The 16,518-nt window shown below is 37.2% G+C and overlaps 1 protein-coding gene across 3 annotated transcripts in view; it reads right to left on the reverse strand.

The window, feature by feature from the left end:
* Positions 1–16,518, reverse strand: part of PDE1A (phosphodiesterase 1A, calmodulin-dependent) — a 255,007-nt gene that overhangs the window by 71,372 nt on the left and 167,117 nt on the right. For all 3 annotated transcript variants that reach the window (XM_014546520.1, XM_005857657.2, XM_014546522.1), the window contains one exon: positions 8,982–9,095. In XM_014546520.1, coding sequence (XP_014402006.1) covers positions 8,982–9,095 — 114 coding nt within the window. The remainder of the gene's footprint in view (positions 1–8,981; positions 9,096–16,518) is intronic.

The following is a 16,518-nucleotide window of genomic DNA, read 5'->3' on the forward strand; positions in this document are numbered from 1 at the left end:
TAGAGCAGCGGTCGCCAACCTGTGAGTCACAACCCCTTTGGGGGTTGAACGACCCTTTCACAGGGGTCACCTAAGACCATCGGAAAACACATATATAATTACATATTGTTTTTGTGATTAATCACTATGCTTTAATTATGTTCAATTTGTAACAATGAAAATACATCCTGCATATCAGATATTTACATTATGATTCATAACAGTAGCAAAATTACAGTTATGAAGTAGCAACGAAAATAATTTTATGGTTAGGGGTCACCACAACATGAGGAACTGTATTAAAGGGTTGTGGCATTAGGAAGGTTGAGAACCACTGCCTCAGCCCCACTGGGGTGGCAGATTCCTGGCCTTGCTGCACACCTGCCTCTGGAGTCCCTCAGTCCTCCTCAGCCCCCCAGCCTCCCAGGGCCGGCCTGAGGCACAGGCAAGACTCAGATGGCGGCTGCCCAGCCACCCATGGCCGCCCAAGGCTCAGGTAACCAGGGCTGGCCAAGGCTTGAGCTGCTGGCAATGGCAGCAGCAGAGGTGTGATGGGGGCATCGTCTTCCCCTGATTGCTGGGTCGCCTCCCACCCCTGAGGGCTGAGGGCTTCCAGACTGTGAGAGGGGGCAGGTTGGGCTGAGGGACCCCCCTCCAGTGCATGAATTTTCATGCACCAGGCATCTAGTTAGAAAATAATATATTTAAAATTATATATTTTTTAATCCAGGAAATATTTGTTTATATTTTATTGACCCAATATATCACAACAGTGAAATATTATATAATATGTGGAGCTTTTTAATCAGTTATCTCTCAAAATATCTTGTTTCCTTTTTCACTAGTGAGTCTTGTTTTTTGAAAGTTTGTAGAAAGTAACATACCACAGATGCACAGAAAATATGAAAATCAACCAAAATGTATTGCAACTTTTTCCAAGCCTGGTTTTCATACCCCATCTACATGGTGAGAACAGCCTACAAACACAGCACTCCAAACAGCCACCCCTCCCTATAACACACCATAAAAATAGAATTCATAAAAGTCATAATTTGCTCTTTGATTTTTCACTGAGCTCCAGCAATGTCTTAGCACATACCCTGAAATTAATTTCCAAATGCTCACACTCAAAAAAACACAAGTGCCCATATTTATAAATGCTTCCCCAGTAAGCAGTAAGCTCACCCAGTAAGCTAAACAGTCTTCTCTTGTCACCCTCCCGGTTGCCAGGGTTATTTAGGCATGAGAAGGTCTTTGTGAGGGCCTTTGGAACTGTAGATATAACCACAGAATCCCAGAAAAGAAAGGAACTGGAAACTTTATCTCCATGTAAGGAAACCAATGACTGGGAGGAAAACAAACAATGCTTGCCCACAGGCATATCATTAGTAAGAGCAAAGCCAGGATAGAAGTAGTTCAACATCCTCCTCAGACCCTGATTCAGGTCCCCTTGCATGATTTAATTTTCACTCTAGAGAGGAAACTGTGGTTTAGTTTTAAAAGCACTTTCTTCCATTCCCAATTCTTAGGCAGGTGATTTAAATAAAATTGACCTCTTACCTGCCTCATGAGATGCTTGACCACTGGATTGTATATTCCGTTCCTCTGGGCATGATTGTTTCAGGGATAAGCATCTTACCAACTAGAGCCAACTCTTTCTCATTCCTGCTGCATTTGAAGGTGTGAGGATGTAAAGCTTGGAAATACTGCCACTGCCTTGTCTTGCTACTACTCAAAGCATCAGAAAGAGGCCATTCCACAGCAAGCAAAACAGGGAGGCTAGTCCTTTGACATCATGTTTGCTCAAATCACCTATGCTTCAAGTCACCAGCCATGGATATTTTGTCAGAATTTGTTGAAGCTAGTTTGGTTGGGTTTCCGTCACAATTGAAATAATTATGATAGGTGTTCATTAGTCCAGCTCCTTTCTCTTTTCCTTCCTCCCTGCTCCAGCTCCAAGAAGTACACGAGTCGATGCCATCCTGATGTGCAGGTGGTAGTGATTAGCCACAAAGGGTTTCTTCTCCATGTTACTTTGATCCCCGTGTTTTACAGCCCATCGTCTCTATTTTAGTCCTAATTCTTGTAGCACTCTTACCCACGCTGAGCAAGTGGGTTTAGAATAAATGGTAACTAATCGTTCTGATTTTACAGGGCTACTCATGTTTTGCTTCTTTGAAGGCCCCTGGCTGTGCACTAGTTGGCTCCATCTTCATCTACATTTTCCATCTGTGTTTGGCTATTAGTCTCTTTTCCTAGATAACTTCCAAAGGATAACTTCTCGGCCTGATCTTTCTTTAAGTAAAACTCATTAACAGTAAAGCCATAATTGCACGATTAATCCTGCCTGGTTTGCAATCTTATTCCATGTCACTCCCTCTGCTACCTAGTGTTTCTTCCTGCCGTCTGCCCAGTGCTTGAGCTTCTTTCTGGAACTCCGAACCTCCCTGCTTCTTGTTTGCAGCACTGGTCCTCTTGCTTAGGTTTACCTTCCTGGCTCTTGGCAATCATTTCTCTCCACTATCTATCTAATAATTTTGATAGGTGTTCATTAGTCCAGCTCCTTTCTCTTTTCCTTCCTCCCTGCTCCAGCTCCAAGAAGTACACGAGTGGATGCCACCATGATGTGCAGGTGGTAGTGATTAGCCACAAAGGGCTTCTTCTCCATGTTACTTTGATCCCTGCGATTTACAGCCCATCGTCTCTATTTTAGTCCTAATTATTGTAGCACTCTTACCCATGCTGAGCAAGTGGGTTTAAAATAAATGGTAACTAATCGTTCTGATTTTACAGGGCTACTCATGTTTTGCTTCTTTGAAGGCCCCTGGCTGTGCACTAGTTGGCTCCATCTTCATCTACATTTTCCATCTGTGTTTGGCTATTAGTCTCTTTTCCTAGATAACTTCCAAAGGATAACTTCTCGGCCTGATCTTTCTTTAAGTAAAACTCATTAACAGTAAAGCCATAATTGCACGATTAATCCTGCCTGGTTTGCAATCTTATTCCATGTCACTCCCTCTGCTACTTAGTGTTTCTTCCTGCCGTCTGCCCAGTGCTTGAGCTTCTTTCTGGAACTCCGAACCTCCCTGCTTCTTGTTTGCAGCACTGGTCCTCTTGCTTAGGTTTACCTTCCTGGCTCTTGGCAATCATTTCTCTCCACTATCTATCTGCACAGTTATCCCCCGGATTCTGATGACCACTGTGCCTGGTGTTCATTTCAGGGACTTCATAAATACTTAATTCACCAGTAAATATGTTTTAGTCAATCCCTGTAGAGCTACTTGAGGATTTGAAGGGACTTAGCCATCATGATGTGCAGGTGGTAGTGAAGTCCATGGACTTCATTCAATTTCCACCAGACTCCCTTGAAGTATTTATTTGCATCCACGCATTCTCATCCCAGGTAATCTCATCAAAAGTAAGGACCTTTAACACTGAGTAAGACACAGAAGTCCATTAAAAATATTTTTATCAAGATGTGTATCCCATTAGGTATCTTTCCATCAGTTTGCATTTTGCTTTCATTTCCTGGTAACTTGAGCTCACCTTGTCTTTATTTTTCCATGATCAAAACTGCTCTCGATAAATAAATTGATATTTTCACTAGGAGGTATTGTATATCTTAATGTGTTCTGTACCCAGACGTATCTGCTTTTTGTTAGGACGCTAAAAAGAGTGGTTATAATTTAACTTTTACTCGGACAGATATTGTACATTTAATCCTCAGATCAACCTTGTGGGGTCAGCATAATTATTCTTATTTTACAGACAATAAAGTTAGGAAATACAGAAGTTAAGTAACTTTCTTAAAGCAAGAGAGTATCAAGTGAAGGATCCAGGCTTTGAACAGCCCACTCTTTCTGAATCTGGAGTCTGTGCTCTTACTACGGTGACCATAGGACTTGGGTGGTTTCACACTAAGAAAATGAAGTTGCAAATTGTATTGTGAGGCAGGATTAGTAAGCATAACATCTACCCCTGAAAGTGTACCTCCCAGTCAGCCGCCTACCTTCAGGAATTAGCAATTCATGAGGCCAAGGATGCTACTTTGCCTGGCAGTATCCCAATTCAAATAAGGACAACCAAACAGAATTTTTTTTAGGCAACTGAGCAGCTTTGAAAAACAATAGCCTCTAGAGACACATCTGAAAGCAGCGCTCATAAAATATTGGCATTTGCATTTGAAATGTCTTGTTAAAAAACCAACAAACAGTGGTATTCATTAGGGAATTGTGCTATACTCCCTCAGAGAAGGTCAGAATTCAAATTGTCAGAAACTCTTTTTATTTTTCTGACTGAAATCATCTTTCAAGAGAGATTTTTGTTTTGCTTTGTTTTCTTAACTGAAACCCTACAGTCAACAAGTCACCAAGGAAAATGTGTGTGTGTGTGTGTGTGTGTGTGCGCGCGCAGCACTTCTGGGTTTTAATTCAATTCATAGTTTGTGTTTCCTCCCACTTTATTAGGTGTCAACCTTTAAATGCAGCCCAATCCAAATCTCAAACAAAAAATGCTTCTCTGGAATACTCATTGAAACATTCTTTTTCTAGAAAGAGAATTTTCCATTAAAAACATCTCAGAAAGTCAGCAGGTTCTTAACTGAAAGTTTAAAAGCAACTAAATGCTTCTTCATTCCTCCTCCTAAATGGACTATTTTACTAATACTCCTAAGGCAATTGCAATTTAATAATTGTATACACGTCTTAACAAAAACAGCCTGTTTACTGCTGGGTGTCCCACTAAGTGTATAGGAAATCAAATCACATCAAGTATTTTGCTACAAAATTTCTTGAGCTGGTATTTTAATCTTGAAGTTACAGACTTCGAAGATACATATGATGTGATCTTAGGTCTAATCAGTGACATGATGGTAAATGTTTAACCATAGGCTTTCCAGGAAAAAAAATTCCTGATTTGCAGCTTTTTCCAATGTCCATAGTGTAAATACTCCTATTGTGACATCCCTGTAGGCAGAGTTGGGAAGAGATGCAACCACTGATGGCATGTGAGCTTTCATCAAAACTTCCAGTAAGTCTCTGAAATCGCTTTTTGGGCAGAATTACTAAAGGATGCAGATGAGAATTGTGTTTAATAGCCCAAGCCTTAGAGCTGGGCTGCCAAGACCCTAACTCTATTCTTTAAATTACTCTCTGTGTCATTTGGGTAAGAACCATAACTTTTCTGGGACTCTCTTTCCTCATATGTAAAATAGTAACGAATAAAGTTTCTATCTCATAGGCTTGCTGTGATGATTAAATGAAATAGTGCATTAAAATTCTTAAAAGCGCTTTTGGCACCTACCAAGACATAATAATAGGCTATTAGTAATACATGTTAGGCATTGTTTTTCTAGAGTTTACAATCCCAACTATCAGGAAGTTTTACACTCTGTCATCTAACTCTTCCAGAGATCATTGAAAACCACCCAGCTTCATAGCAATACTCTGAGAGGAGCCAGTTAGAAAGGGAAGAACAATAAATAAGTCATCCCTTAGTTTCTAGTCCAGGTTTGCAATGCCTCGGTCTGTGACCTTTGGCAAACCACGTTACTTCTGAGTGCTTTAGTTCTCTTATTAGTAAAGTGCAGAGAATAACAACCACCCTGTCAAATGCATGGGATTGTGGTGAGACTAATATGAGATAATGAAACTCAGAGCCCTTGGAAGGTGCCACAAATGAGGGGTATTATTATTAATCCAATTTAGAAATCAAGATGCCATGGGAGCACAGAAGCATTAAAATAAAATAGTGAAAAGTTCTGTGTCATTTGAGTAAAGAGAAAACACCCACAGTTTTACCAGGAAGCCGTTAAGCATTTTTCTTCCCACAAAAGAACAATTTTCAAATAAAAGGAACTGTACTTTGGAATGTAACACATGTTTAAATGAATTAAGGATAATGGGGAACTAAGTTAATAGAATATCTATGAAATTATAACTTCCTGGGGAAGCACATACAACTAGAAAATTAATAAATATTACATGTAATAATCTATCAAATGGAAGATGAAACACTCAGGTATACCAGATGGTCAGTATTATGCCTTTATAAGATGAATAATGTAAATATCCAAATCATTCTTAAAGGTAAAATTCTTTAGTTGTATAAGTAAATGTAAGAAATGAAATGTCAAGGACAGATTGGAGAAATCTTAAACGTGCTAAGTTCAGTAAACTTGTGAAGAATAAAGAGCTCACAGGAAAATGAAGGAGCAAGGAAGTTATAGGAACAACGTAAGATTTTTAAAACTTACACTTTGAATTCTCTTTACAGGAATCATATTCACTTATATATATTCAGTGAAAGTTAACTAAGAACACAATCCTGCAGAGAGTTTGTAATCTAAAAATGTGTCTATGACATTTTTTTCTTAATTTATGACTATAAACCATGCTTTAACGAGGAATCATATTCATTTATATATTCAGTGAAAGTTAACTAAGAATACAATTCTGCATAGAGTTTGTAATCTAAAAATGTGCCTATGACATTTTTTTTCTTAATTTATGACTATAAACCATGCTTTAACAGAGGACTTCCTTTCTGAGGACAAAGAAAAAATTACCTGTGCAGCAATGCCTTCACCATGCCATTTTCTGTCCGTTATTAGTGAAAATTCTCATTGATATTAAAAAGTTCAGAACCAGCTGGTGTGGCTCAATAGTTGAGCATCCACCTATGAATCAGGAGGTCAAGCTTTGATTTCTTGTTAGCGCACAAGCCCAGGTTTCCAGTTCGATCCCCTCTAGGGGGCATGCAGGAGGCAGCCAGTCAATGATTCTCTCTCTTTACTGATGTTTTTATCTCTCTTTCCCTCTCCCTTCCTCTCCAAAATGAATAAAAATACATATTTGTTAAAAGTTCAGCATGTGATATAGGAAGATCTCCAAGTTCCCTTATTTGAGGGTGGGGATAGTAAAGTGAAAAACTGTGTATAGTGTGTAACTTTGCATAAAAGAAGATAAAAATATGAAATAAGCATTTGTAATAAATTATTGATAATATACATGGAACATTTATAATTTGGGGATTTGAGTAGATTGGGTCAAGGGTAGAAGCACGACTTTCAGGAGGCACTTCTTTACATTATTTTGATTTTTAAAAAATATATTTTTATTGATTTCAGAGAAGAAGGGAAAAGGAGAGAGAAATAGAAACATCAATGATAAAAGAGAATCACTGATTGGCTTCCTGCTGCATGTCCCCCTCCCCCCAACCAGGGATCGAGCCCACAACCTGGGCGTGTGCCCTGACCTGGAATTGAACCATGACCTCCTGGTTCATAGGTTGATGCTCAATCCCTGAGCCTCACTAGCTGGGCTACTTTGATTTTTTTAGTCATGTGAATTTATTACCTATTAAACAACATTGTGTGTGTGTGTGTGTGTGTGTGTGTGTGTGTGTGTGTAAGCCCAGTACACATTAATATATAAAATCTTCCATTTCATCTCACTTCTGGTTTAACGTTTCTCACCTTCCCAAGCTCAGGCCTGACTCAGGCAGGGGCACTTGTGGAAGGGAAAGGATCTGATAGATGTCTTCACTCTCCCTGTTCCGTCTCCTGTCCCACTCACTCTGCTATTTTTCATTGTTCAAAATGTGGTGGTGGTGGTGGGGGGGAGGCAGTAAATTATAGAGGTTAAAGGGTCTTACAAGACTCCTATTTGTCATCATCTAAATGACAAATGGCTAAATGCTGGTTATTTTTTCTCCTGGGGAAACTTTGTGGGTCCTTCAGAGACAACTCGCTACACCAAGAGGGTACCTTGAATATTATATATTCTCTAATATTTGCGCTGAATTTTTATGATTTCTATCCTGGCTCTTATATCAACAATCACCCCATGCAGCCTCTTTTCACTATCTGAAGTCAGTTTCTTTGGTTACTCCTTTCAAAAGACCTCTACTCCACCTGCCTCATGACGTTGAAAAGACTCAGGGCCTTTTCTCTGCTAAACGCTGGAAGTGCATGTCTCCCCCTCCACAGGTCACCCTTAACCATGAATTCAATGTTGTCCTGATAAGCCTGTCACCTTTATCTTTTTTGAGATGAGAGTTAGGAGCCAGCCTCAGAACTCTCTGAACTCCAAAAGACACTGGGCAAATCTCTCAAGAACTGTTGTGTCAGACTTTACTGAGTCTTTCCTTAGCACCGGGATCCCCAGGACCCCCTCTCATGACAGCAGGTCAGGGTAAGTACCCCCTTGGAGAAGAAAGAGAAACTGCATGGTTCTCCTGTTAGGCCGGGTTTTTTCATAACCATACGATTAACACTTGGGGCTGGATAGTCCTTTGTTGGGGGGCAGGGGATTTTCCTGTGCATTGTAGGATGTTTAGCAGCAGCCCTAGCTTCTACCCATCACATGACAGTAGCACACTCCCATCAACCAAACCGCTGTCTTCAGACATTGCCAAATGGCCTCTGGAAGGCAAATAGCCTGGTTGAGAGCCACGGCACTAGGCTTACAACTCTCTTCAAATAAATCCTTATTTCCTAATCTCTGCACCACTCTGATAATCAGGAGGCTAGTTGATGAGGTTTAGGTGATGATCAAATACACATTTGGGGCTGCCCCTTAGTAAGTCCTGCACAGAGAAAGTGTGTGCATGTGATACCCATTTTCTCAGAAGGAACTCTGAAGTCTTGAAATAATAGGAAAATCCTTACATCAGTGAAAATTAGTATAAGCCTATATCTGTTTCTGACACTTAAAAATCTGGGCTTAAGACAGTGAGGGAAGGGGGAAAAGAGACTTTAATTTATTCATTTTATGACTTTATTATTTGATTACTTCTTGATATTCAAACATTTGGATTAAAATGTGCCTTTTAAAAGAAAACATCACAGTTAAGTTCAGTGAAGAACCTCTTAAATTTAAATAAGATTTGATTTTAATTTCATGACTAATATATGCTAAATTCATGTTTGAGATAAAGGAACATCAAGAAAGAGGGAAAAGAGGTAGAGAAGATAAAAGAGAGAGGAGGAGGTTAAAATGTACCTTGTTTCATCGATATAAACCGCTTCCAACACAGATGCTGCATATTCAATATTCTTCTTTAAGTCTACAATGTTCACATCACCTTTTTCCAGCTGCTTCACCAAGCATCTTAGTCTGTTTCACAAAGTAGCCAAAGAGAGCGAGAAATAAAGAGAGATTAATTATAACTATATGGGAAATAGTTTAATATTAAATACACAAATCAAATGAAACATTTAACACATATTTCTAAGTCATCAAATGGAAATATTTTATTATATATTTTGGGGTGTAGCTAAGATCAATCTTTATTACTTAAACAACTATGAGAAATTCTATTCACCTCTCAATAATATAAGGGCTGTAGGTTTCTAGTTTAAGTATCATATTTCAAGGGTAGTTTTTATGAAAATTCAAGACAATACAGATACTTTCATGAAAGTGTATTCCTAACTTAGAATTCATTCTATGGCTGTTCTGTTTCTTCAGAGCTGGCAGTAAGATAATTTTTAAAGGGTACTCCTTTGATCACTTCTGTAGCAATTATTCACTGTATATAGCAACAAAAACAAAAAAGAAAGGCAACGTTTCTAAGCAAATATAAGCAAGATGAGAAAACAATATATGTGTGCATGCTTGGTGTTTTTACTGCAATGGTTTTTCACCTGAGACAGAGCTACGGTATATTTTCCCTTGTGTTTGTCCATAGGATGATATGTCCCAAATCTTAAGACATAGGGATCAGCTAAGCATGTCTGCATTTCTGACTCGTAGAAACTATTATAATGAATGTTATTATTTTAAGTGACTAAAGTTTCGGGATAACTTTTTGTGCAGCAATAGATATCTCTTGGAATAAGATCATACAAATTACTTCAATCAGTTTCTAATCCTTTTAGAAACTTTGTGCATTAATTACAAACCAAGTGTTTCTGAAGATACTGCTCTATACAAGCAGAAAAAGAAAACATACTTTTTACTCTATATATACTGTAGATAACCAATGTAAAGACAATTTATTGATTTTCCTAAGTCAATAGAATTTAATTCTACACCTGACCCAAAGTATTTCAGAGAGAAGTACATCTACTTTTAGGCATTGTTTTAGAGACAGTATAGTAGGTTTTCTGAAGATCTGCTTTGGATGATTCCTAGTATCAAGGCTAGGGTATAAAGACAAGTTAAAAATTTTAGCAAGGGTATTTGACATTCCTCCATCCATAAGGAACACTTTATTTCTCCACAGGGAAAAAGTCACATCTAGATGAAAAATTCTTATTTAGGAAGCTACAAATAACAGCCATATACTTCTATGTGACAAAATATTAGCAGACCATATCATTTCAAAATAAATGTTATATGCCAATAAGTAAGTCTTATTTATACAGAGACAGCAAAATAAAACAAAACAAAATAACAACCAGAACAGGTTACTAAGGAAAAATTAAGTCTGACTTTGAAGCTTGCCTAAAACACTGAATGTGATGATAAGGTGTTCCGAGATCTTTGTAATGTTTATGACCCAATCACATTATACTTGGGGAAATTACCTTTTATGTGTGAAATTGGAAGAAAGAGTTTCATAGTTCTGCGATGGCTTAAAAATATATCATTTGTGTATCTTTCTTGTGAAAATTACTTGGTACAGCTTAGTTTTATTTGGTTGTATGAAGTGGTTTTAAAGACAAAAAGTACTTCAGATGGTTGCCTTCCTTTCTTTCTGAATAAATGAACTTGAATTTTATTTGAGTTGAAGTTTTCTCCACTTAGAAACCACATTTCCCAGGCTCTCCTGAAGCTAGGTATGCCATGAGATTGCGTTCTGGCCAAGGAGAATGAATGGAGGTTAAGAGTTTCAGAACAATTATTTGGAGGAGGGCAAGCTCAGCTGGAAGGGGTTCTCTTCTATCCCTTGCCCGTTTCCACTGCCTGGAATGCAGTAGAACTGTCCCAATGGTCAGCAGCCACCTAGGACCATAAAGAGACCTGGCAGAGGAAAGCCTCCCACTAAGAATGACAGAGAAGGAAGATGGAAGTGGCCTTAACTCCATGCTGTGAACCACCTGAATGAAATTACCTACCTCTGGACTTATTCCCCATGAAATAAAAATTAAAAAATGTTTGTTTAAGCCACTATTGTGTTGAGATTTCTTTTATTTACAGCTGAACCCAATCTTAACTGATAAATCAAATGAATAAGAAATGACTCAAAATAAAGAACTCAAGAAAAGAGGAATCCAATATAATAAAAGGCTAATATGCAAATAGACCGAACAACAGAACCAAACAACCGAGCAACCAGTCACTATGGCGTGCACTGACCATCAGGGGGCAGGCAGTCAACCAGTCGATCAGTCACTATGACGTGCACTGACCACCAGGGGGTAGACACTCTGATCAGTAGGTTAGCTTACTGCTGGGGTCCAGATGATTGAGACTGAGCAAGATGGACTGAACACGCCCTGGAGCCCACCCGCGGTCCCTTCCTGTCTGGCCAACTTCCTGAGTCCCTCCTCGGCCCCAATCATGCACCATTGGGGTCCCTTGGCCTGGCCTGTGCCCTCTAGCAATCCGGGATCCCTCAGGGGATGTCGGAGAGCCAGTTTCAGCCTGATCCCGCTCAATGCAGGAGCTACCCCATAGTGGTCAGAAGCCAGGCTCGTGGCTGGCGAGTGCAGTGGAGGTGGTGGAGCCTCTCCTGCCTCTGAGGCAGCGCTAAGGATGTCCAACTGCTGGCTTAGGCCCATTCCCCGCAGGAAGTGGGCCTAAGCTGGCCAGTGGACACCCCCCGAGGGCACCTGGACTGCGAGAGGGTGCAGGCCAGGCTGAGGGACCTCCCCCCAAGTGCATGAATTTTGTGCACTGAGCCTCTAGTTGTCATATAAAATAAGAGGGACAATCTGGGGAGCTATCCATAAGTGCACTTCCTAACTCATGGCAGCCTGCAGGTGCTCCCAGGGAAATCGTCAGATCATCATCAGAGCAGCACATCACACCTGATGAAACCTGTGACTTCAAGAGGCCTAATACTTGCACAATGAACATGCTCTTTCACGGAGACAACTTGAAGTAGCTTAAAGATAGTAAATATTATGAATTGTTATATATCAATGGGGGTATATGACTATAATCCGACATAAGAAACTACTCTGAAAAAAAAAACTCCAATACCACCTCATTAGAAAATCTACTTAGACATGATCATAATTCTGTAAAACCTTGACCACTCAAACACACGTGCACACACACAAGCAAGCACGTCTGGGTGCGTACACCCCCAACCCCTAAGCTAACTATGTCAACCCAAAAGTACTGGAAGGAAATATGTACTTTGGGGCTACTAAAATGTCTTTCTTTTTTATCTCCTTTGTCTGCATCAAATTCCCTTTAGTGAGTACATATTTCTATTTACATCATTTCTATGTGATAGAAATGGGCAATCTGAAATTAAAATAAAAAGCAATATCATTTACAATGGTGAAATTCTTAGACATAAGACTGACAAAATATGTGCAAGTGTTATTGTAAACTACAGAACTGCTGAAAGAAATCAAAGTAGCCCTAAAAAACCTTTGTATTAAAAAAAGATTACTTATAATTATAACAGCAGATTAATGAATAACTTATATAATTATCATTCCAATAATAAATTCACTTTTAAATCAATTTATGAATATAATAATTCCAAGCAATCTTACTTAGGCTATTATTTCACTTCTTTATAGATAATATAAGGCCAAAACATCTTCATGAATCATTTTCAAATGATCATACATAAATATAAAAAATTCTTAACATTTTAGGAAATCAAATCTATCAATAGTAAGAGACTAAATAAGAAAAGCCATATGATCATCTCAATAAATACTTAAAAAGCATCTGACAAAATCCAACATCAAATGCTTATTGAAATTCTAACCATATTAGAAACAGAGGGGAACTTCCTCACCTGATAAAGTCCATAAAATATATAGCTAATGTCATAAGTAATGTTAAATGTCTAAATGCTTTTCTCCAAACATAAGGTATAAGGCTTCACTCTCAACACAGCTATTTATCATTGTACTGGATCTTTTAGCAATGCATTAAGGCAAGGGTAAAGGCCAACCAGATTGGAAAGTAAGTAGCAAAACAGTTTTTGTTCACAAACATGATTGTGTAAATAGAAAATCTGATGAAATATACCAAAAAAGTTAGAAGTAATAAATGTTTTAACAAGTTTGTCATATACAAAAAAACATCATTTCTATGTAATAGAAATTTTAAAAAAGCAATATCATTTACAATAGTACCCCAAATGTGAAATTCTTAGACTTAAGTCTGACAAAATATGTGCAAGTATTACTGTAAACTACAGAACAGCAAAAACAAACCAAAGTAGGCCTAAATGAATGAAGAGATACATCATGTTCAGAGATTGAAAGACTCAATATTGTTAACGTGTTTTTTCTCCCCAACTTGATCTCTAGATTCAATGCAATCCCAATAAATATCCCAGCAGGCTTTTTAATTGTACATATTTTCATGCTGATTGTAAAATTCATATAGAAATGCAATCGACTTACTATAGTCAAAACAAATTTAACAAAAAGGACAAAGTTCTGGGATTTATTTTAGAGCTACATTAATCAGCTACATTAATAAATGGCATAGTATGCTACATTATTATCCACCAAGACAGGCAAGTATGTCAATGGAACAAAATATAAAGTCTAGGAAGAGACCCACAAATACATTGTCAATTGATTTTAGGAAAACTTGTAAAGATTATATATGGTGGAAAAAAGACAGCATTTATAAGACAGTGCTGGATCAAAGGAAATATCTGTGTATAAAAGGAACTGAATTCATACATGCATCACAAATTTAAATGTATATCCCAAAACTATAAACCTACAAGAAAATATAGGAGAAAATCTTTGTGATCTGAGTCAGTCACAGATTATCTTAGATGCAACACCTAAAGTACTAACTATGAAAAAAAAATAGCTTGAACTTAATCAATATTAAGAACTTCTTTTCTTTGAAAGCATTGCTTAAAAAATAAAAAGACAAACCACAGACCAGGAGGAAACATTTGCAAATCATATTGATAAAGGATTTGTATCCAAAACATGTAAAAACTTGCAAAACTTCATAATAACAAGACAAATAACCCAATACAAAAATCTGCAAACAATTTGAACAGACTCTTCACCAAAATGATATATTCATGGCAAACATGAAAAGATTCTCAAAATTATTACTTATTAGAAAACATTCAAATTACAACAATAATGTGAAACAATCAAACACCTATTAGAATGGCGAAAATTAAAATAACTGATCATACCAAATACTGGCAAAGATGTGGAGAGACTGAAACTACCATACACTGCTATTGGGAATGTAAATAGGTACAATCCCTTTAGAAAACAGTTCCCTAAAAAGCTAAATTTTTACCTAACATATAACTTAGCTATTTTATTCTTTGGTGAAGAGAAAAAGAAATATATGTCCTTACAAAGACTTGTACATGAATGTTCACAGCAGCTTTATGAAACAACCCAAATGTTCATCTACAGGTAAATGAAAAAAACAAACAAACTAGGGCATAACCATCCAAAGGAGTTGTACTCAGCAATAAAACATTGATACACACAATGACACGAGTGAATCTTAATTATATTGAGTGAAACGAAACATGAGCATATTGTATGATTCCAATTACATAACATTTTAGAAAATGTAAACTATCCTATAGTGACAGGAAGCAGATCCCTGGTTGCTGGGAAGAGGGGAAGAGGGGATCAGGGAGGAGAAAGGGAAGGATTACAAAGGAGCTTCAGGAAACTTTTCAGGGTAATGGAAATGTTCATTTTCTTGGTTGTGGGATGGTTTCATAGGTATATACACATGTCCACCTTCATCAAATTATAAATTACAAACTGAAATGTGAAATCATTAATTTGAGATAGAAAAAAGCTATATGCTAAATAGATGCTTCTGTTACATATCCGAATTTTTCGTTTTATCAAAATACTTAAAATTCTAATATATACTATCAAAGACTTGAAATAATCTAAAGCAGCATTCAACTTTTAAGGATCTTTTCTCAAAGAGAATGACAGTAATCTTTGATAATTCATAACACTTTTAAAACCAGCCTGAATATTATGAACAGAAGAGTCTTTGATCTTAGCTTTTTGGAGAGACTTCCTTCCCTTCTAATGATCAGAACACTTAAGAAAAAAAGACAGAAATGAAAATAGAAACACAATCTTTGAAAATAAATGAGTGGCTCTGTAATTCAATCAAGCAGTTGCAGAGGAGACATAATTTCTACCTTTGAACAAAGAGTACTGAGCTGTAGAAAATGATTGAGTATTTTTTTATCCAAATATAGAACTGTCACTTCTTCAAATGAAAAAATACTCAATATAAAACGATGTAGTTTTCATAATCAAGTACTGCAAATACTCTAAGGTTACTTTGTAAGATATGGCTACTTGACCCAATCTTGCAAAAAGACACCTACATAACTAAGAATATTCTCATACTAACATATCTTGTGGTCTGTGCATATCTTTATTAAATTCTAGGATATAAAAATGCCCAGGTTATCACTAATGCTATCGACCATGAATAATAAACTAATAAGTGAGATTTAAAAGATAAAAATCATTATATTCCTAACAATGTCCCCATTTGTGACCTGATTAAAATACAAAAGTGAGAAGGTGTGGTTGTCAGAATGCTTTAATAAAAAGTAGAAAAGGTGAAGCTAAAAGAATATCTATAGCAGATAGTAACATGAAAATATGGCCGTACATAGGAGTGCCCCAAACACACAAAGGGGGACATCCAGAACAAGAAGCTCCGTCACTTTCCGTAAGTTCTACTTGTCTCTGACCCGAGCATGATAAAAAATGATGTCAGTAAGTAATTAAATTGTCCTATCTACTCCGCAGGTCAATTCTTAGGAAATTAAATCCTAACCTCAGTCTAAGAAGCAAAGCTTATAGATGTAGTCTTTTAAAGACATTTTTCTTTCACACAGGCAAAGGTTGTCATTGTAAAACTCCTTAACGCCTTCATTTTATGGCATGAATAATTCCCAAAACAATTGGTATCATCAAAATATGGGAACAATTGTGTAGCAAATATTATTAGCCTTTGATATAGATTTACATTGTACATTTAAAGGAACAAAAAAAAATCTCATGGAGATGAAGAATGTATAATGGAAAAGTATTTTTGAGCACAAAGGAGTATATAATTGTTTTCTCTCTTCTCCCCAAATCACAATGTAGGTAAACCACTTATCACAATGTTTTATTATAGAAACGGGCATTGCATAATTCCCAGCATGTTAAAGAATTCCTTTTAAGAACAGAGACACAAACACTGAAATGCTTTCAAGACCAATTGTTTCCTCATTGGAAGCAAAAGAGCATATTGACTCTAAAGAGGGAACTAATCCTATGTGCCTCTAAAATACTATACATATATATTTAGACACATTTAAATATATGAAATATATAATAAATTTAAATATATTTATTTATAAAATATACTT

This window comes from Myotis brandtii, unplaced genomic scaffold (assembly GCF_000412655.1).
Source record: "Myotis brandtii unplaced genomic scaffold, ASM41265v1 scaffold112, whole genome shotgun sequence".
NCBI lineage: Eukaryota > Metazoa > Chordata > Mammalia > Chiroptera > Vespertilionidae > Myotis > Myotis brandtii.